At 35.6% G+C, this 21,957-nt stretch overlaps 1 protein-coding gene across 6 annotated transcripts in view; it reads right to left on the reverse strand.

Annotated features, from left to right (window-relative positions):
* Positions 1-21,957, reverse strand: part of STXBP5 (syntaxin binding protein 5) — a 126,895-nt gene that overhangs the window by 51,290 nt on the left and 53,648 nt on the right. For all 6 annotated transcript variants that reach the window (XR_010388420.1, XM_064509189.1, XM_064509188.1 and 3 more), the window contains exons 9-13: positions 11,286-11,409; positions 9,755-9,833; positions 4,636-4,790; positions 3,496-3,568; positions 114-261 (exon numbers count right to left, since the gene is read on the reverse strand). Coding sequence is in view for 5 of the 6 variants with exons in the window: in XM_064509189.1 (XP_064365259.1) it covers positions 114-261; positions 3,496-3,568; positions 4,636-4,790; positions 9,755-9,833; positions 11,286-11,409 (579 nt within the window). In the remaining variant the exon portion in view is untranslated. The remainder of the gene's footprint in view (positions 1-113; positions 262-3,495; positions 3,569-4,635; positions 4,791-9,754; positions 9,834-11,285; positions 11,410-21,957) is intronic.

Below are 21,957 nucleotides of genomic sequence, written 5' to 3' on the forward strand. Positions count from 1 at the left end.
GACTGCATAAAAAGTCAGGCAGAGCTTTAATTGTAGTATGGTCATGCTTAAATTTTTTGTAGTAGTTAATTTTTAATATTTTCAAATACATACATATGTACTAGATGTTGTACCTTTTTACTGTAACCTTGACGCTTCTGTCGAGCCCCAACCGAATACAGTGCAGGTATGAGGTCCACAGGACAATCCGCAAAATATTCACAACAGGTCACCGGAGACTCATGTATAGTCAAAGGATAGGGATTCTCAAATATAGGGTACCTTTAATGGATAAAAGGGGAAGACTGTTAATCTACGAAAAGCAGTTTTTTTAAAAGCAGAACACAAGTGAAACATTGAAGCCTTTAAGTTTTTCATTCATTTCATACAAAGGAAAATAAACACATATAAAATTAGGTTATGACAAGTACACTACCAAAATACTGTAGATTTCTACCCGGAACCTGAAGTTTGTATTGTTTCTAGAATACGCCTGGAACATTGGTATTTCCCATCTTTTTTAATTTAACTTTTTAAAGCTTACTATTTTGAAGATGTATAGAAGAACTGAAGTTATCCAGTCATAACTGTAATATTCTACAGCTATGAATATATTTCTGATTTTTAGGTCTATTCTTCCAGGAGGAAGATAGGACGACTGCGTTTCACAACCTACTTGCAACTCCAAGATCCCTTTCTGACAGTTACAGATAGCAACTCTCAGTTACCAGTTAGAAGCAAACATAAGCACATATACACTTCGCCCACCACCTCCATCAGAAAAGTGACAGAGCCTGAATGAGAAAGAAGTCAATAGTAACTACAGATATACATATATAGATGCATATTTTTGTGTTCAGAGAATATTTATTTCCAGAAAAATGCATACTGTCTTTTTCTTTTTTGGGGGTGGTGGGGGGAGGGGGAAAGGGTAAGGATGGCTTCTCAATTAACCCATCCAAAGGAAAAATTTGCAACAAGAGATGAAAACATTCTGCACGCCCACTGTTTTATACAAAGCTATCCAGAAAACGAAAACCACCTTCTAAAAATTGAATGAAAAAGAGGCTTTATTTTAACAAACTATGATAAATCCAAACGCAAGCATGGGAAATAAGTTGGGTGAGAGGGAAAGGTAACAGAAACCTGAAACATTAATATATTCAATTTGTTGCTTTTTCCAGGTGCTAAACAGTTAATACTTTGCAAGCGAATTGCAACAAAAGACCATTAGAGGTCTTTCGAAAACCTAACTGCTGGAGATTTTTTTCACATGAAATGCAATAAGCCTTAACTATAAGTTTCAGGCATTGGAAACTGTTTCAACGAAAGCTTTGCACAGACCTATTTATTTCAGGCCCATAAGATTTGTCTTGCACTCCTGAGAAGGGAATATGAATGGTGGATGTTTAATGCCATTGGTATATTAGGAGAAATTTTGGATACAACATACAGACATCTAACCTTGGGAAAATTAAATGAAATCGCTCAGTAACTGCCCTTCCCATTAAGGTTGTGAACTAACTAATCTCACATATTAGGCTCAAATTTGAGCTTCTTCCAAACTAATCTCACATATTAGGCTCAAATTTGAGCTTCTTCCAAACTTGACAGGACCTTTGTTATCCAAGGTATCACCACAGACTTTGGGGACACATATTTACAAGTTTTTGTTTTGCCACAGATGGGTGTTCTTCACAAAGTTTTTTTTTCTTTATTGGCAATTTGTGACTTCTAATCAGGAACATCGCAAAGATCTTCCCTGACAGGTTTCTCTCCTACTAATCCATTAATAGTTAATTGCTATTGCCTATAATGATTTCAAAACTGATTATAAAAAAAATTGTGGGATCCGGAACTTCTGATTACCTCAAGTAGACTATATGGGCTGTCACATGGGAAAAGCAACAAGAGACCCAAGAGGTATGGGGAACGTTTTAGTTGTGATGTGCAAACTGTAACAGGACGCTACTTTTGAGCGATCCCTTACCGTAGTAGTAAATGGCCGAATAAATATTACCATTCTAATCTGTTTTTATATCATGGTTACTGCATTAGTACTGAGTTACTTCTAAGCAATATGAGTACAAGCTTTTTTTATTTGGCAGTAAAATTTAGCAAATATTTATGTGATGATCAGCAATGTTGTCAGCCAGATTGAACTGGTTGATCTGTAGAGTTTAGCCCTGCTCCTTCCTGCAAATTCTGTGCGGTATTTTGTCAACTGAGGTACCTTTATAATATAGGATAAACCCTAAGATTCCTTCTCAGAAGAAGATCCCATGTAGCAAATTATCAGATCATAAACCCCACTACATATCACATTAATCATATTATCCTCTTTCCTACAGGAAAAATATTTAGCTTTGCCACAAATTATGTGAAGGAGAAACTACATGATCAACTGAACCTAGAAGACTGAAGATTAAAAAAAGTCTTACTTGGGAAGTCTATTAGAATAAGGAGTAGTGTATAAAAATACTTGAAAAAGTTATCTCCCTTTAAACACAAAAATAAACCATAAAAAAAATTTCAAATACTCTCAGATGTACCCATATCTCTAAAAAGTTTGGAGATATCGAGGACTACGTCAAATAGTAGAAAATTCAGTAGTTTGTTACTAAGAAAGTATTACTAGGACAAGAGTAAGTAGATACAAACTAAAACAAATAGATAAAACAATGGTACACTAGAATGGAACCTACGCTTCCCAATTCAACTTCTATTCTGTACTTTAGTATTTATCTCCTCCACAAGGACAACTTAACCCCCCAATATATTAGGCTTTTCTCCTCATTGTCTGTAAAACTTTCACTTTCTCCAAAATTTGTATCAAGCCAGTTCCATCTACCTTTCCTGTTTGCTGTTGTTTACCAGTTTGTTCGTACATCTGTGATTTTTGTCACAGATGTACTCACACCTAAAATATTTAAAGTAGAGAGGGATGAAACTTCTGTTCACAGCTCAGCTTTGGAATTAACAGTTAAATTTTGTTAAGATCATTAAGAAGGTCTTCTGATATACTAAGAGAATCCAGAACTGAAGGGTAGCTAGCCACAAATTTTATTGCTTAAATTGTGAGACACTTCACTATTGTAATATACTTTATGTCTGTCACCTAGAAATAAAACATACAGATGAACAACCACTCTTGTGGGAAACAGTCCTGCATTTCCAAGGAAGAGAGACACTTCTGACAGGCTTCTCATTTTCATTTTTGTTTTGTTTGTTGTACAAATACAGTAGTGATAAAAATCACTAGTGATGTATTAGTTATTTCTGTTGTCAATCAAGCATGGAAAAGTTGCTTAACGTTCTACTTAGCTAGTAGTACCTATTAACTCATGAAAAGTAGACCTATAAAGGTATACAGTTTTACTCAGGACACTTTATATCTACTATTCAAAATTTTACGTTCTGGGCAAGAAAGTAGTGTGGTGGATTAAAAAACTGAAGCGCAGCAAGATAAGCTGACCACTGCAGCCAGCCATTAAAAAGACAACCCAAGATTCTTACCCATTTTGTGCAAGGTCAATCAGTACTAAGTCCTTTTCTAGAAGAACAACTACAGCATAGGGTTCCTGAAAGTCTAAAAACAAGAAGAAAAAGTTACCTATCTGTAAATGTAGTTCTCTGCACAGACAACCTCAAGCATATGATCAGTCACTGCAGCTGGTCAAGGATAGAAAAGCTATTTAAATGACTATACGGTCTCTGAAGATATTTCACATACTTACCCCCCTGAACACTCCAAGTTTGTAAAAGTCCCACTCTCCCTTTAGCTCAATATTCCCAACTTCTTTCCAATTCAGCTAGAAACACTTAAGTGGATAAAATAACAGGAAAAGGAGCATGCAGAGGGACAAAGAGCCAGTTACTGAACAGCAACATCTCCCCACTCCCAAATGCTTTTCCCCAATTCACTGTGGGGTTTAGCAGCAATGACGAAATCAATTGCTTACAAAAAGGATTAAAAGTCAGCTCACCTAACACTAAAATAAAATAAATGAAAGGCTGTTTCCAAAGTTTTGCTTCGCCCTCCATCATACGGACCTCAAATTCTGAGCTAAGCAGCTGTATATACTCTGAAGATGACAGCAAATGAACTAACAATATTGGAGTCATCAGAAATATACTACTACTAATCTGGGACAACTACTTAATCTACGATAAAAATTCCCCCTCTGCAGAAAAAAGATTGCAAGTTAGTGAAGAAATTCATGTGACTATTGGAATGATGAATAAAAGTCACTAAAAGTTAAGAGCACTGCACAACTGTTAATCATGATTTAGTATTGACTGGAAAGGTTTTATGTGCTCTGATAAATACTGATGAACTCATCTGCAATTAGTATAGCTTAAAATTGTAATGTTACTTTTTGTCTGTGTAGGATTTTGGGGTTAGAGAAGGGAAAACCTATGCAACTCGGAATTATCATTCTTCTAGAAGCAAAACAGGTTTCACAATAAACTATTCTGCTGTGATGCTTTGAGAAGCAAGACAGACCACAGACAATAGAGATAACAGATGCTGCTGCTGTAGTTTGAGCCACAGAGATTTAAGAAAAAAAAGGCAATAGTAAAGAATATTCTGATGGGATTAAAGTTCAGAGAGAAGAGGTAAGAAGTATTGAGAAAAATCTTTTCAGAGCCTACCATTAGGATATGGCGTTTCACACAGGGTTAGAAAATCAACAATAGAATAATCCATTTCTAGCACAGCAGTACTTTTCCCATGCATAACTGTTAAACAGGGCCTTCTTCCTACAGTGTCATATGACAAACCTCCAGAGAGAATGATGAAAGGCTCCCTGGAATAAAGCAGAGGAATTTAGGATCAAACCAAGGTAATGCATGAAAAGAGGAGACTGGTCAGTTTTCATAACCCCATAATAAAGTTCAATGAGATATACTAAGCATAATGCAAAATAGCTCTCCATTCAATGGGTAGTTTGAGTATATATTTGGGTATATGGGTATATAAACTTAAACAGAGTTAGAAGATTACAACTTGAGCCACAGATTTTCAGACTCCTCCTCCAGATCTTTTGTTCCATTGGGCTTATTTAATTAACCTTAGCAACTCTTTACCAAGATTTTTTTTTTCTGTTAAGCATTAGAATCTTTTTTTTTCCTACTGAACAGCAGATTCAGAATTGCCAACAGATGCCTGCCTCCACAATATAAAATATTCTGGTAGGATCAGGAAGAAATAGTGCCATGAATTTTGCTTTTTGCATATAATTATCCTAAAGTCTGAAGTATGAACAACTTTGCAAATACTGAACAGTAATTTCGCAGTCATGATAACATGATTGTCTTGAGGAAACAACCAGTTGCTTGATATACTTCAAAGACATAACTTTAAGAAGTAAAGGCATAAATAAATGCCCATACTTCTCTCATTATACATTTATTCTAGACATTTTATCTATTCTTCCTCATTGTACACAAAATTCAAGGCCCTACTTCTATCTCACAGAGCAAATTTCTACCAATAATTAAATGATTGAGTCGAGCAAAGCAAAAACTTTCCTCTAGTTTTGAGAAAAGAGATTATGGGCTTCCTCTCAAAAAAATGTTTAAGTCTTTACAGAAACATACTACAAAATACATTCATACTTTTTTTAATATGCACATAATATACAGTTTAATATCTCATTTAATGAAAAGTGAGACCAAAGATGAATATATCAACTTTAATAGGTATTTATTCTTTCCTTCTTGAGTATCAGAAGTCACCATTCATGTTAATACTGCACTTGTTTAAATTAGGGCACAATACCTTTTAAAGAGTTGACTGACTGTTTATGAATATACACCTGATCCAGAAATTTCATCCACTATTGACAACTACTGCCTCAAATTCCAGGTTATATTTCTGGAGAAAAACAGAGGGTACAATTCCTCTGACCTACTTTTTTGTGACTCCAGGATGATATGAATCTTACCCATTGTTTGCATCTGCCTTAAGTGAAAGTAGCTAATAAGACAGTAGTCAAAGAAAATTTTAGGAAGCCCTCCCCCGCCCCCGATACATAGCAAATATAAGTGTGAAAAGATATGTTATGTGTTTGTGTGTGTGTTCCCATAATACCATCCTTCCCATAATGTCTAAATAGTTTTCACTAGGTTAGTGTTTGAAACACATGAACATGACAGACCAGGTACATGTTCTTGAGAAGAACTCTGCATGAAGAACTTTGTCTATGCACATGCTGGCCCTTATGAATTAAAAGCCTACCTGAAAACATGCTCTTTCCTTGTGGTATTGAAGGTAAAGCAGACTGGGCTAGCTCTCAGTGTCAGCAGTTATTTCACGGTCTGCCTGATCTTTCAGAAACCTCTCTGATCCAAGATTTAATACAATCATTTCAGAATATCAATCAAGTATTTCAAATGCAGTATCTCATTTTGCTGGAGTATTTTTTTGCCTTCACAAAAATCAGTTAAGAAAGTACTGACGATTTTGCATTAATTATTAAACTCAGATTCTCCAGGATCAACTTACAATAACAAAATTAGATTTCAGTTTCAAAGCATTATATATCACAGTGAAACTGTATACTTGTTTCTGCTATTTCTGATAGTTTAATTTCTCAAGGTAATAAGGTTGCTTTTGGCAGGCTTGCCAGAGTCTGCATCCTTATGAAGCAAAGAATGGAAGAACTAAGGAGAGATTACAGAGATTACAGAGTCAAAGATTAAAGTTGACTGTATTCAGCCAGAAAGAGTAACACAAGTTTGTATATGAACTTTTTTCATATTTGCATGAAACCATGGATTTACTACAACACAAGCTATGTGCTTTCTAATTAAATACTTAAATGAAAAGGTTGTCTTGTAATTGTGATAAGTATTAAAAGGTTACCATACATGATATTTTAGTAGAAATGCATGATTTTAAAAAAAAAGCTAAAAATGTTTGTACCTTGCATAATACATGATTTTGACCCAACTTAGGTAGTTACATTTCTGCCTACTGGAAACCATGGAAAACATTTAACAGGAAATAGTGCTCAACAATTCCTTAGAGAACTTCTATATAGCATTTGTAGCAGCTGCTAATATACAAGAGGTTCCTCTCTGAAGTGGTTCCACTTCACTAGGTATGGAAGCAATCTCTTCGTGTTAACTTGCACATCAGTTAAATCTGTAAAATTACTGTGGAACACTGCAAAAAGAAATATTAAAAAGGGGGGAATGTTTCTTTGAAAAGGTAACTATTTTAAGAAAACACAAGATTAAATCTTTGCAGTGAAATATTAGTGTAAGAAAACTTAATACAACAGAGATCAGAGGTTTAAAATCCTGGAGGATGCTTCTGCTCAATTTTAGAAGAAAATGGGTAAACTTGAGTCAGTCTCTGGCAATTCGGATGTGAGAGAGCAGGCCACTCAGACCAGCTGGCTTGCTTTTCAAACCATGCGTGAAAGATCTTCATTCAAATCTACCATGTATCTACTTCTGCAAATTGTCATGAGAAGTTAATTTCTAGTAATAAAGGCAGCAAAGATTTGAAGAGTTAGTTTAGGACTGAGTCTTAAAAAAGTAGTGGAGATAAATTGTAAGTTCAGTGTGGGAAGTTTTGGGCTGACAAACTTACACAACAAAATTGTAATATTCGAAGTAAATTTATAAATCAGTAACATTGATGTATCTGGAGACCTTCTCATTATTATTCTTGTAACCTCTGGGTCCTGATTATGTATATTAATCTTGCTAAGAGCTGCTGCTGTACCATCACTCGTGACAGCTGCACTGCCTACTGACAGAGTACCCTCTTTGATTATGATTACAGGGAGACTTTTGAGCTGTAATTCCTATTGCACAGAGCTCTAGTACTGGAGAATAAGCTTGGGCAGTTTTACTATGGTGGTAAATCAGATACTAGGCCTGTTGCTGTATCAAAATCTAGACTCGCTTCAACTGTACAACTTGACCAAAACCACCATCAACTAGTGACAGTTATTGTTCTGAAAACAAATGCACCTATGTCTATCACATTATGATACTAGAAGTTGAGGAACTGTGTCATTTCCACAGCTAATCAATTTCAAATAGTAAACAGAAAAGGATATAAATCTTAAGCATTGAAAGGTAACTCAGCTTTGCTTTAAAATTTCTGTAATAAGATACAGCACTACTGGAACTGAAAATAGAAGCATGAACTGAACTACATGTAACAATACATGAGTGGATATTTCCAGTGCACTGCTTCCAGACCACAGGGCAAATTCTGTTATTTAATATTTCTTATTAAGAAGAATATCACAACAATTACAAATTTAGAAGTACACTGAAGATGAAGAAAAAAATTAGAAAAAACATCAAATTGAAATACATCAAAACCATCAGTTTATATGAACACTGGAAAGTGAGGAGTATAACCCAAAAAAGCCTATACTAGGAAAGAGTAGCCACCCCCCCCCCCCCATTATATATTCTTGGGCACTGTACTGAAACAAACTCCTTTCTAAACTCTATGAAAATTCAATTAGTTTTCACATTACACTATTATAATTACATAAGGCAAGCTTCAAACAAATCTTCTCCTTCAAAATGACTGTCCGTAACAGAGGGCTTTCAACTGCAGGAACTGTAAACTGAAACTTGCTGAAGTTGACGCTACCTTTTAGGCTACCTTTCACTTATCTCTACCTTTATATTTAGGCTAGCTTTTGACATTTCAGTTGAATTCTCTGCTCTTGAAATATCATACTGTTGGGTAAAAATACTGAATAACCACTGCTGAAAAGAAATATGTGGACAGATGTAGACTGCTGCAAGTAAAATATGATTTTCCAACTGCTCATAGATATTCAAATATCTGGAAACTAGCCACAGTCTTAAATTTCTATTTATCTCACTTTGGTAAACAAAAATACATACAGCTACTGAAATTATCTGTATGGGTACAGTTATATATAGTAGAAGCCTTTATTACATTAATTAAGTAGCAATATTCTATAGATTTGAATGCCTGCAAAGTAAACAAAATAATATATAAAGCCAAAAAAGTCACAGAAAACAAAGTAAGTCAAGAAAAATTCAACATCTGCAAACAGCTGAACAGGTCACCATGTATACTTCATATTGCACCTCTTATCCAACCACTTTGAAGGTTTTTAGAACCATAAATAAAAAATTCCATACAGCACATGAAATCTTGCAAGCCTAATTGCAGTCTTGGTAACAAAACATGCTACTCGAGATACAGCAATTCCATCAGAGCCTCTTGTTGCGACTACAGCTTTGTTACATTCTCAATGTGCATAATTAGGCACAATTCACTGCATAAATAACTGTGTTCCACCAGAAAAACTTCTGTCAGTAACATTTTGGGGGCTGCAACATCTGTTCAGAATTTAGAATATTTGCATCAGATCATTATTTGTTGAAGTTCAGTTTTTCAGGTCTCTGAAATACTTAGCTTCTGTGCTGTCAGGCTTTTTTTCTTTAATAATCAATATTCTCAGAAGACTGGGCAAAAACACACGCGAGTTATTTTTAGTAGCATGGAAAAAGCATGTAGATAGTGCGTTAGCAAACAGTATCTTTAACTAAGTTAAGATCTGTGTTTAGTAATTTGTTCACATATGTTTTTGCAGCTTGTTCAACAATATCCGTGACCTACCAAAATTATTTCTGCTGTTTTACCATAGCTCAGTGCCATCAGGGTACATATCCCCAACAACTGGGGCACACAAAGGATATTCTCAGAGTACTGTATTTGTTGTGTGCATCTTAATTTCATATTCAAAACAAGTCTTACCCAGCTCTCGTTGTTTTATATTCCACCTTAAGGATAGGTTTGCAAGGTTCTGGCTTCTTTCCATCCTTCAGCTGCTTTCCTAGAGTAAATTATTTTCTTGTATTAAAGTTCCATAACATGAAGACAAATATAAAATTCCCTACACAATTTACAAAACAGAACATTCACACACAAAGATATTTCTCTCCTCTAACAAATACAGAGTACGCCTTGAAATAGTATCACTGGAGATTTGCTGACACTATCAGCTCAAAATGTTTTTTTTTAAAGTGCTGTAGAGTATTTGTTTTTAAAAATAAAATCCTCCTCTAAAAAGTCATCTTAAGTATCACTGGTAAATTTAAAATCTATCTCATGTCTACTGTTCTGCAATTAAAATTGCTCAACTTACAAGTAAAGTGAGTTTTATTTTGACCAGCATCCTTACGAGCGAAGACTTGAATTTGGAAGCAAATTCTTTCTTTACTGCGCACTATTAGTAACTAACATTTCTACAGATTCAATTTCCCATGGACGTAGCAGAAGCTAAGAGTATGGTGTAAATACATATCCTTTCCATCTATACATTCATCAAATATGATACAACTATAAAATTCTGCAGAAAATTTAAGTTGCAGCCCAAGATTAAAATATAAATGATTATTAAAAGATGACAAAGCATAATAAAATAAAGTTAGTTTTGCCCAACTAATCTTACTACTATAGTAGCAGTCAGTTTTTAATTTTTGACTGCTACAGGACAAAAAGATATCCACTGCTTCCTCTTTCCACTCCAGACAACTGGGTCCATTGCCAGCACAGTAATTAGAGACTTGCTGAAGGCTCAGAGAGATAAACTGGAAGGCTTAACTATAGCATCTTTTAATGTAACTGTAGCCCACAGATGATCCTCACACTTAAGAGTCTGAGGACTGCTAACACATACGATCTAAACACAAGCACACGAGGGTAAAGCTAACTTTTTTTTGGAAGAGCAGCAACATACCTCACACGAGAACAACATGTAATACTAATTTCCTAGACCAAAATTAATGCAAATTTATCTGAGAAGTGGGAACATCTTATTGGATGCTAGTCTTATTCTGTTACAAGCCTTTCCAAGAATTTATATGGTAATCTACACATTTATACATGTAACAGATGCCTGCTTATATGTATTTTAAACAACAAATGGGACTGTAATGTCAAGCAAAATGCAGGCCCTGAAAATATGCATTAGTTAAAATTAAGAACAATGCCATAATTTGAAGAACCATCATATAGTTCAGAGATTTAGATATCACTGCACTGATTTGTACTCTCATATTTCATAATGGTTTGGGTTTTTTTTTTTTTAAATGAAAGCTAACAGAAGTTGATATGACAGCTAAATTTTTTTTTTTTTTTTTTTTTTTTTTTTTTTGCAGTGGACAAGTGGATTTTGAATACCTGGTTTTGTTAAAAAAAAGTTTTTATTAAAATAAGTGTGAAATAACATTTTCTGCCTGTTTTAAGAGCTGTCAAACATAGTGGGTACCTGTTTTCATCTTACCATGTGGAGTGATTGTCTGGAATGGCTTGGTAGGAGATTTTACATTCCATATGGTCAAGGTACCATCTGAGTGACTGCAAATAAACTGTTTTCCTTCATGATGCCAAGCCACAGAGTGGATAGCCTATGTAAGAAAGAAAAGAAAAAACAGCAGAAATTTAGTATCGTTTCATCCTTACTACTTCCTCGAAACCACAGACAGTAAAAGGAAATGAATGAAAGTACTGAGTACATACATACATACATACATACCTATGTATTGTTCTTAAAATACACATGATTAGCTTTCAGTACTAAAGTTCTTCTTTCAGACATTCTTTATCTATCAAAAATACCGTCTTGACTGTACTGATGTGTTTAAGGGGAAAAATGTCCTCCTCAATGTTGTAAAGTACTTTTCAACAACAGGTAGCACGGAAAGAACAACTGCAAGCACTCATTTGGCACAATAATTTTTATTGTTGGGAGAAATATGCTGTCCTTATAAAAAAGAGCCACTTGATGGAATTATTAAGATCTAATGCTGCAATAGCTGTTCTGAGATACAAAAAACTGCAGGAAGCTCCTATCCAGTCTTTGTACAAATGGAGAAACAACTTTGGATTTATAAAACCAAGAAGGGAATGACTAGCTGTGCCACATGAAATAGCTAAAGATTACTAAATGAAATTTAATTGCTGCCTTAAGGCCAGAGAAAGGTAAATAATGAAGAGTTCAAATAAAGCAGCAAAGAGATTAACTAGTAAGTATAAAAGACTTTGGTGCCATTTTTGTTTCCAGCATTTCTATTACACATGAAGACATTATCAAACCATTAGATGATGTTCCAGGGAATTCTACTTATAGCAGGAAAGTGTCAATAAATAATGAGAACCCAAAGTACTTTTCCGTTGCCCAAAAGGTGCACAAGAAAATATTATCCACTAGTAGTACTGAACTTTGATTCTACTGAGAAGATAATTGTGCTTAATACTTACTGTAAAGACATTACCCCGGGTAAACTGAAAGCAGGAACTGAATAGATGAAAGCTGATGGACAACACAAACCCATCCCTTGAATACCCTCAGTATTCAGCCCTCAGTAGATATCCTGTCTGCAGGCTGGGACAGGGCTTAGGCTTGCCCCAACTCCTCAGGTACCCAGAGATCTCCTCTGCAAGGAAACCTGGGGGTGTGAGCAGTAAGGAACTCTACCTAGCCGTAAATTACCAGGTGAAGTGTAAATCACAGAGGACAAGTCTAAGCTAATTTTGCCTAAATTGATTATACATAGACCAGATCTTCCTGTTTCACAAAATTTATACAGAACAAACAAGACAGCTTCCAGCAATGTGATTAGGAGAACCCAGACATTCAACGACAAGTAAAGGAAAATGACTATTATATCTGAGTGCAGAGTCTCCAGTAAATGTTTTTCCAATGAAGAAAGTATTCATCAGGATATCTGTAAATTACAGATTAAGTTAACTATAAGTTTAACATTTGTTCTAGTCAAATTTTTATCTTGTTCTCTCTGGAATCACTATAGATTTTGTTAGAGGACAGATTTGGTACAGCAATATCACATCTATACATACATAGCTCAGAAACCTAGGCATCTCCCATGAAGTTACCTAGAGACATGAAGTGAAACAGCATTGCTCATTCTGTCTGTAAGGTAAGTCTTTATTAGCAAATAAAAGCAGGAATTATAAAAGCAATTTTGCATAATCTAATCTTGAAGAATTGTTTTTATTTACCATGGTAGAACCAAATAATCTTAGGTTCCATTTCAAAAAGCTCACTAAGAAGTCTATACTATGCAATACAAAGCAAGAAAAGCATGTTTTAAATATTCTCCCATATGGAGTCTAACCCTGACAGCAGTAAATGGCGCCCATACAACTCAGATGGAAGAGTTTTTGGTATGTGTTTGTGTAGAAACAGGCCTTAAGAACCTATAATAAAGCAAACTGTATAGAAGGAAGCATAGATCTATCAGAACTGAACAAGGTTTTTCTGTATCTTGAAAAACAAGGTCAAGAAGTAGAGAAACACAACCACTCATTATTGTTGAAGTGGCATTAATGCTTATGAACATAAAAGATCTGATAAATGGAGCACAAAGGACAAGGATGATTGCTATCACTTAATTTCTGTGAGGAACCTGATGGTATGGAAAGAACACTGAAAAAGAATAATGAGGCCTTTGGCTTTATAGCTGTTTATTGCCTAGTTTTATCGAGCATCTGGTTACATTTACTGATGCAGTTAAATACTACTTAATGCATACCAGGGATGTTTTATGTATTTTTAAAATAATTCAGCTAAAAATTCTCTGGGCAAAGTATGATCAATTTTGCTACAGAGCACCATTCTCTGATATTATACAATTCACCGAGCTTTTTGTAAGCTTGAGAAACAAAACCAAAGACCTGTAATTAGCTGTAGAACAATCTCTAGTTATAAAACAGGCTAGTATATTTATAACAACAAACCAGCTACAGTGAAAAAAAGAAATTCAGTAACTTTAGGTGGTACTAGTTAGTAAGTATCAACAGCTTCAACCACCAAAACAAAACTAATAAACAGAAATCATCCCAGTGCTCACAAGCAAAACTTTGGACATTTTTTCCATGGTTAGTGTTTGGGCTAGAATTTGAAAGAAAGCATAGCATTTAAGATAGAAAAATATGGCAGAACCCACTGAGGCTGCAAAGCTATACCTAGTTTCTTTGACACTATAAAGACCCTAACAGTAACATATTTTTCCAACACATTTGTATGATAGTTTCAGATCCAGAATATAACTCTTCCAAGTTTTAATCAAAATTCTCTGGCTTGGTTTTAAAACTTCACACAGTACCCTTTTGGTACCCAAACACAGCAGTATGCTTAGATCAGCCCGGGCATTTATTCAACTACGTCTCAAAAATTTTTTGTGGAATATATCACTGGTCACTTGGACTCCAAACAGACAATAAACTCTTATCACAATAAGATTATACATTGCTACCATGGGGAACCGTTGCTATATTTAGGACATAAGTTGTTCGCATCTTGAAGAAGTCTGCAGCCTGCGCAAGCTGCCCCAGGCCTGACATGACTTACATCCCAAACACTTCTGTTTACAAGCGTATCCTGAACACTGGGAATTTGTACAAGTAACTTGTATATGGAATGCTCCATAAAAAACTAAATTTAAAGATTTAAAGTTAATTATTATAGCCAAAGGTCTCTTACTAACACCTCTCTCACTTTGATTCTAAGTTAAGGTAGGTGTTCTGGGCTATATGAGAAGGTAGTTTCAGATATTTTTCTGAGGCAGTTACATGTTTTGTAGAAAAAAATTAATCAATTCTTACTTTTTCTAGTAATAAAACCAGCATGATTAGATTGACTATCCTGTCAAAACTTAACCAAAAATGTAGACACTGACCATCCTAGAGTATTATGTGGAGACAGGCTGTGAACACAGGAAACCTCACATTCACCAGCTGTCCAGAAGCATTATCCCTTGTGGAAGCATGACTGCTATACTGCCTGCAAAGAAGGCGAACATTTCTGATTTTCAGAGGGAAACATATTCTTGCAATGTCTGCAACAGTTAGCTGAGTGAGACTGGGGGATTGCAAGGCATGAGAACAAATGAGAAACTGCACAAATGAGGAACTGCAAAAGTGACAGGAAGAAATTAAAAGCATCTATATGCAAGTCTCCTGTAGAAGTGTCTCAAAAATAGCAGATCACTAGCTTTTAAAAAGATATTTGTGCATTTTTAAGATGTTTTTAAACTGGTACAATAGATTGTCAATATCTCCAGAAGCCACTGTGATTTCTTGGTTCTTCAGAGAAATTAATTCTAAAAGATATTCTCTATGTATGGTTTAAGAGCTAAATCGATCCACAGAAACTCAAGCTTTGATCTTATTGTTCACCTGCTATGGGGGGTTTAACTGTTTCAGTTCATAAAATATTATATACAAAAAGTCCTTTTCTTTCAAATTCCTACTCACTTCTTTTAATCCTAGGGGTGACAATATGCATACCATTTCAGGAAAGTTTGAGGCTGCTCTTCATACTCTATTTTCTTGTGAGACAACTGTAGAGAACCAGTACTAAATGCGGTTCTGTCTCGACATTGCTGCTGCAGAGCTGCCACTGCCAAGGTGTGTCGGGCAATACTGCGCCGGCGCCCCCAGGACCTGTCTGCGAGGTAAACAACCTCCTGCACCTACACAGGGGAAAAAGGGCGCGAAAAGGACAGAAGGTTGCCTCCAGGGGAACAGCACATCTGGCACAAACCACAAGTACTCATTTGCCATCTGCGCATGAGCAGGAGATCCCCAGATGCCCCCAGCCTGTTTCTGGAAGGTTCCGAGAGGGCGGACTGTGCATGACAGCTAATCTGCATGGGAAGTGAGGAAGCACCTCCCAGAGGCGGGGCAAGAACCTATAAAAACTGCAGACTGTGTGACTGGGGGGGGCTTGTTTGCGAGGACTGGAAATCTAGAGCGGAGTTAGCAGAACATTATCGGACTCAGAGTGGCAGTACCTAGTTTCTTTTCTCCTTTTCCAACTTTCTCTATCTTTTCCCCTTACCCTTGCTCCCCTCTCCACTTTGCCTTTCCCCACCTTTTCTCCCCACTCCGTTGAAAATAAAGTTAAAAGGTTGTATGATATTTGACCGGTTTTAGGGTTTTAATCTTGTCCTTGGGATCGTAAGGAAACCTTCCCGATACTGGATCGGGACAACAATACATGCAGAAATTACGGATACTTTGATTTGAATACAAAAGCTATTTATTTAAGCAATTTTATCCCTGTTTCTGTAAGACTCAGTACTAGAGAATAACACATTATGCTAATACCAAGTTTATACTACTGCAAATACAACTAAAACACAACTGCCACCACTCAGAACAAATCTAGGTAAATTTGCATTTTTTCTTTTAAATCCGCTTCCTTGCTTGCTTTTCAAGTGTTGCAGATCTGCGTTGACAAGATGTCCTGCACTCATGCAGCAGAAACAAGGAGAATTCTTTTTATTATTCTTTGGATTTGACTGTGATTCCTTATTCTTTTGTGCAATTACTTGAGCTTGGAATATATTGTGTATGACTGCTCAAGCTCATCACAGGAGCTTAGTTACTTTACAACTAACACTGCTTACCCTAGCCTGTTCAGATTTCTCTATCCTATTATGATAGTACTCCATTTCCTGCATGGAGATGACAGTATTTTCTAGTAAACTTGAATGGATGACAACACCAACTCCTTCTGCAAGGGTTTACCAAAATATTCAAAGCAAGCACAGTAACATAGAAATACCCATGCCAGCTATCTTGTTAGTAGCCTAAAAAAGAAAGGGGAAAAATACGCTGCAAGGAAAAACAAAGAAGAATGCTGCTACTGAGACTTAAACTGTGGTATTTCCCATGAAGCTCATTTTAAGGCAGTGAAATGTGCAAGGACATAATGATTACACAGACATGCCTGGGTTTCCAACAAGTCTTAGATCAGGGTGTTCTGTTTTCTTTTTGTTTGTTTGTTTAAATCCCATGGGCTACTTTTGCATGTTTTTAATGCTGTAAAATAATCTCTTAAATTCATCCATGTACCAAAAGATTGAGCCTAAAAATAGTCATGTATAATACATTCGCTGAGTTAACACTATCAAAGCTTAACCTAAATCAGAACAAGCAAAATACTGCTTTAAAAATGAACTTAAAAAGCTAACGAGCAGGCCTGATTCACCAACGGAAGTGACACCCACACACTTCAGGGGTCCAACTGGGCAGCACAGTCAGGAAGAAAGAAGGCGGCCCTTTCACCAGACAGTATTTCCCATGTCTAATGAGAAGTCCTGCACTAGGAGTTCTCAAGTGTACCAAGACCGGAGTAAGATGTTCTCTTATTGGTTGTCAACTCTACGACCAGAAGAGACTTTCATCAAGAACAAGTGATGAACCAAGAATAAAAGTCCATCAAGTGCATTACTCTCTGTAGAAGAGGCAGGTGAAATGTACTTGTGGATGGAATACAGCCCCTCCAGCCAGCATATGAAAGAAGTCTTGGGAAAAGTCACTGAACCAGGAAATCAACAAGAAACAACAGCTAGAAAAATTTTATGCAGAGAAGTATTCAAATTTAAGAGGTTTGCTGGCAGGAAATGAAACAGCAGTAAGCAGTCTCTGCTCTGTGCCACACTTCATGGAGCAGAGATCGCGTGAGATAAGGCTTTATTACACCAATGCTAGAACGTGCGGCTCTCTCTTGCATAAAGAAAACTGCTATATTGCCAGAAGATTTTGCTAAATTGTCTGATAATTTTCCTCAAAATTGAAGTTTTCGTGTGCAATAGATCTTTTCCAAGTGAAAGAGCATGGGAAAAGGGGAAAAGAGTTAATTCTAATACTATGACTTGCTTTGTGGCCATGCAGCCATGCAATCTTGTATAAGATTGAACTGATTAATCTAACCAAAGCTCTTGGTAGAATGTCACAACTCTAGTAAGCATTGCAATACATCACACTAATTATTATTGGGGGTGGAAGGTCAGAAGGAGCAGAAAAAGGAATGAATATGCCCACCAATTTTTAGGCTCTTTAATTATGAAGGGAGAAGAGGTCTTAGCTCTCCAGTCAATGAGAAAAACAAGTTTCTTCTAGAAAGCCATTCAAAAGGAAGCTTAACTCTACAAGTTCTGAATGGCATTACATCCTGGCTATAATACTCTTGTAAAAAATACTTTGCTTACTTCTGTAACATATATTACAATCAGATGGTGTTGCATCTTTTTGGGCAATGCATTTTAACTCTGAAGTCAGTATTACATGCTCCTATGAAAAATATGACCATGTTTAGTAAGAGAATGAAACTAACGTCAGCCTCAAAAATATTATAACAAAATTTAAGGTGTATCAGTCAAATTTAACATGGACACAGATAAGTTATTTCTGCCTAAAGTTTTGCATATTGTGTATTATCTTAACTATAACCTTGGTTAGTTGTATACTCTTCTGTGCCCTACTCAATTCATTCATGATCTCCCCTGTTTCTGATTTTCTATTCTACTTTAAAATCTACACAACTGTACTAGCCTGTCATTGAAAAATAATTATTTGCTTACTAGACACATACAGACATTTCCTTTTTGAATAAATTATTTGAATTGCCAAGTTACTGAACTAGAATGAACAGGTTTACTATCTTACTATGAAAATTCCAATACTGCTGGCTAGTAACTCATTTTTTTCTTAATATCAGTTATGGTGCTACCTGTCTGAGGCTCAAACTCAAATTTACCTTTCTACAGTGTCCTCTCAGTGTTAAGCAACAGAGAAGGCTTTTCTCTTTTCTGTTAAGGAGACTGCCCATAAAAACTAGCGGAGTTTTATTATTTTACAATGTTATTTTATTATTGCAAAATGCAATAATGTAAACTTTCTTCTACATTTAACATTTAAATTCACTTATGAAAAACTGTGCCAAACTGCTGAAAAGCAGGAGAAGCAGTATGTTTATATAGAGCATTAGTTAGCCAGCACTGTTCAAAACAATTAGAATGATAACACTATGGAGTTTCATATCCCTTTCGCTGACATAAATTGAGAGATTTTTTCCACTTTTGCAGCTAAGTACAAAACTTACAGGTGTTGAAGAATAAAGTGAACGGAAGATACAGGAGAGTCACCTGCCTCACACTGAAAAAACAAGATTGCATCTAGTATTTAAACAAATAAATCTGTTCACCATTAACTTTCTGCTTCTTTCTATTCTTCACCTTTTCTGCATCTGATAGATCATCTCTCAAGGCAGTCAGTCCAGAAACAAGTACAGCACTCTCTCCAGTGGCATCTTTCCTCCAAATGCTTCCATACGTACTATTCAGTTTTGTTTGACGAGATTAACCATTTTATTTCTATGCCATTCATGCCAGAATCCAGAACAAACAGAAACTGCTAACTGTATCAAGTCCAAATTCATAAGAGTCATTATTCTATTCTGCCTTCCCTCTTAGAAGATTAGATCTAAATAACTTGCCCTTGTCAGACAACATTAAATGGATGAGAACCAACAGATTATTACTGTGTACAGTAATTTCTTTTCCAAAGAGAGACTTTTCTTGAAGGACGATCTGAAGGCAGAGAAAAAAGGGTACTTTAATGATAAATACAGCATGATAGCTTTTAATTGGCAAATTATTTTTATTAGTTTTTACATAAGAGCCAAACTAATGGATTAAAACAAAACGAAAAAAAACCTGCAAGACTGAGACCTGCTTTAAGTAAGATTCCAGAACATAACCTCTGGATGAAGTCTGTGAATGACAGTATGTTAATACTCTTTTTTGACTAAATATTGCAATCAGAAAAATAGTGTTTTCTAATATTAAAATGCCACAAGTATCAATAAAAATGGTTAGGGAGATGTGAAGAGTATGTAATCCCTTAAGATATGATCTATATAACTGGCTCAAAGGAAGCATGTCAGTCATTTCATAGTTTGTCCCAACGTTAAATTTTCAACTGGGCTTAGTTCAGTTCATTCATTAGTTTCATTACCTGGAATTAAAGAGACAAAGCCTACCACCTGAAGTAAAATTTGGTATTTGGACAAATTTATGAAAAACTTCAAGGAAAAATATTCATCAACCTTACTGTACTTTAATTCTCACTAGTAAAAACAGTAAAATTCTTTTAATTTATTCCATATAGCCTTCATTTTTTTCTGTCCCCTCCCTAACCATTTCCAACTTACGGTAATGCACATTTCTTTATCAAAGCACCTAACTTCAATTGAGGTGTTTCATAATCTCTTTAGCAGTCAAAACCAGAGAACAATCAGATGCATTCACTTATGAATCCCATAGGAAATCAAAGATGAAACAGCTGAACTATTATTAACTGCTGTATGCAGCCTCTCACTCAAAACCAGCTTGGTACAAGACCAGTAGATGACAGATATGATGCTAATTTTTAAACAAATGGGCCAAAGGAAATGCTAAAAAATACAATAATAATAATAATAATAGGCCTAGGCTCTACTTTGGGTAAATTTATAGAAACTAGCGTAATTAAAAAAAATTGAGTTAATCAACACATGGATAGGTATAACATTGAAAAAGAGAAGTCAACATGTAAAAGGAAGTTATATCCAACAAACCTCTGAAACCTCTGAAAATGATAAGAAGCACGTGGCTAATGGAAATACCAATTAAGCTGTTTACCCAGATTTCCAACGGCTTTCAACAAGGTCTCTCAAAGGAAACTAAACAAACAGAAAGAAATCCTTGAATAAGGTCCTTAAACAGATGAATAACTGGTTAAGGTATCAGTAAATAAAGCAAACTAACGTAAAGACAGGCTAGCGGTACTTGGTTAGTTCACGGATGAACGTTAAGTGGCAGAGTCCCTCAGAGATCTGTGCTGCTCCGGTAACTCATAAATAATCTGGAACAGGAGAACAAGAATACTGAGGTGACAAAGTCCAGTGACAGTACCACAAATTATTCAAGGTAGAGATGAGGACTGCCAGTGAAGAACTGCAGAAAGACTTCAAATTTTCTATTGGATAGCATAGGTAAATGTGAAGTGATGCAGAAGAGGAGAAAAGATTCCAATCTACATAAAAATAATGGGCTGTGAGCTGACCATTAACACTGAAGAATGAGATACTAGTTTTATAGAAGGTAGTTTCAAAGAATTATCTGCTTGATGCTTGTGGCACCAAAAATCTAATCCTGTACTAAGATTAAGAAATAAAAAGAAAACAAAACCAAGCACAGTTATTCCACAATATAAATACAGTGTGCCCACATCTTGAATATAATATGTTGTTGTGTTTCTCATCTATAAGAGCAGGATACAATAGAAGAATCTTAGATACTAAGAATTCAAAGAGGAGCAAGAAGAGCTTATAACTATAATATGAGGAAGGACTTACATTAGAAAAAGATAATGGAGATAGAGTATAAAACTAAGTGACAGAGAGGAAATGAATTAGATGCATGCAGTGAAACTACAAGGTAGGATAACACCCACAGAAGGAGATTGCTCTTCACATAACATACTTTGAGGTTCAGATTGGAATTTCTAAACAGAAAGATACCACCAGCTCCGGTGATTTCCAGAAAACACAAAGAAAACCAGCTCTGGAGGCTTTAATGTACAAATAGAGAGCATGCAGGAGACAAAGATATTTAAATGGAGATAGAGATGGAGCATTAAAGAGGCTGTCATCTGAGTTTGCTTTTGCCTTTGTCCATTTTTAGCCATCTTCTGTCAGGAAATCATCCTCAACTATACTAATGTTTAGGCCATTGGGAGATTTCCCCCTCACTTCAGAGAGTGTCTCCATTTGTAGAGCAAACACACACAATGTATACTGAGCCAGAGCAAAAAAATACCCGTCTTCTGAAAACTTCAGCAGAAGACTAGGGAAAACATCATGCCCTTTGTGATACAAGGAGAAACAAGCCTAGCTGGTACTGAACAATTATGTAGATATTTTACAATCAATTAAGCTATAAAATCATTGATTTTATGTCATAACTAAATAACATATCAACATGCACATTATGCTGAATGATTTTTTTTAATTTCAGTCTTTCTACCAATCTGTATTTTCTCAAAATCAAGTTTTAAGGAATAAATACCATTCAACCGTTGTTAAATTTAAACTTCTCTCA

This window comes from Dromaius novaehollandiae, chromosome 3 (assembly GCF_036370855.1).
Source record: "Dromaius novaehollandiae isolate bDroNov1 chromosome 3, bDroNov1.hap1, whole genome shotgun sequence".
In the NCBI taxonomy this organism is placed as follows: Eukaryota; Metazoa; Chordata; class Aves; order Casuariiformes; family Dromaiidae; genus Dromaius; species Dromaius novaehollandiae.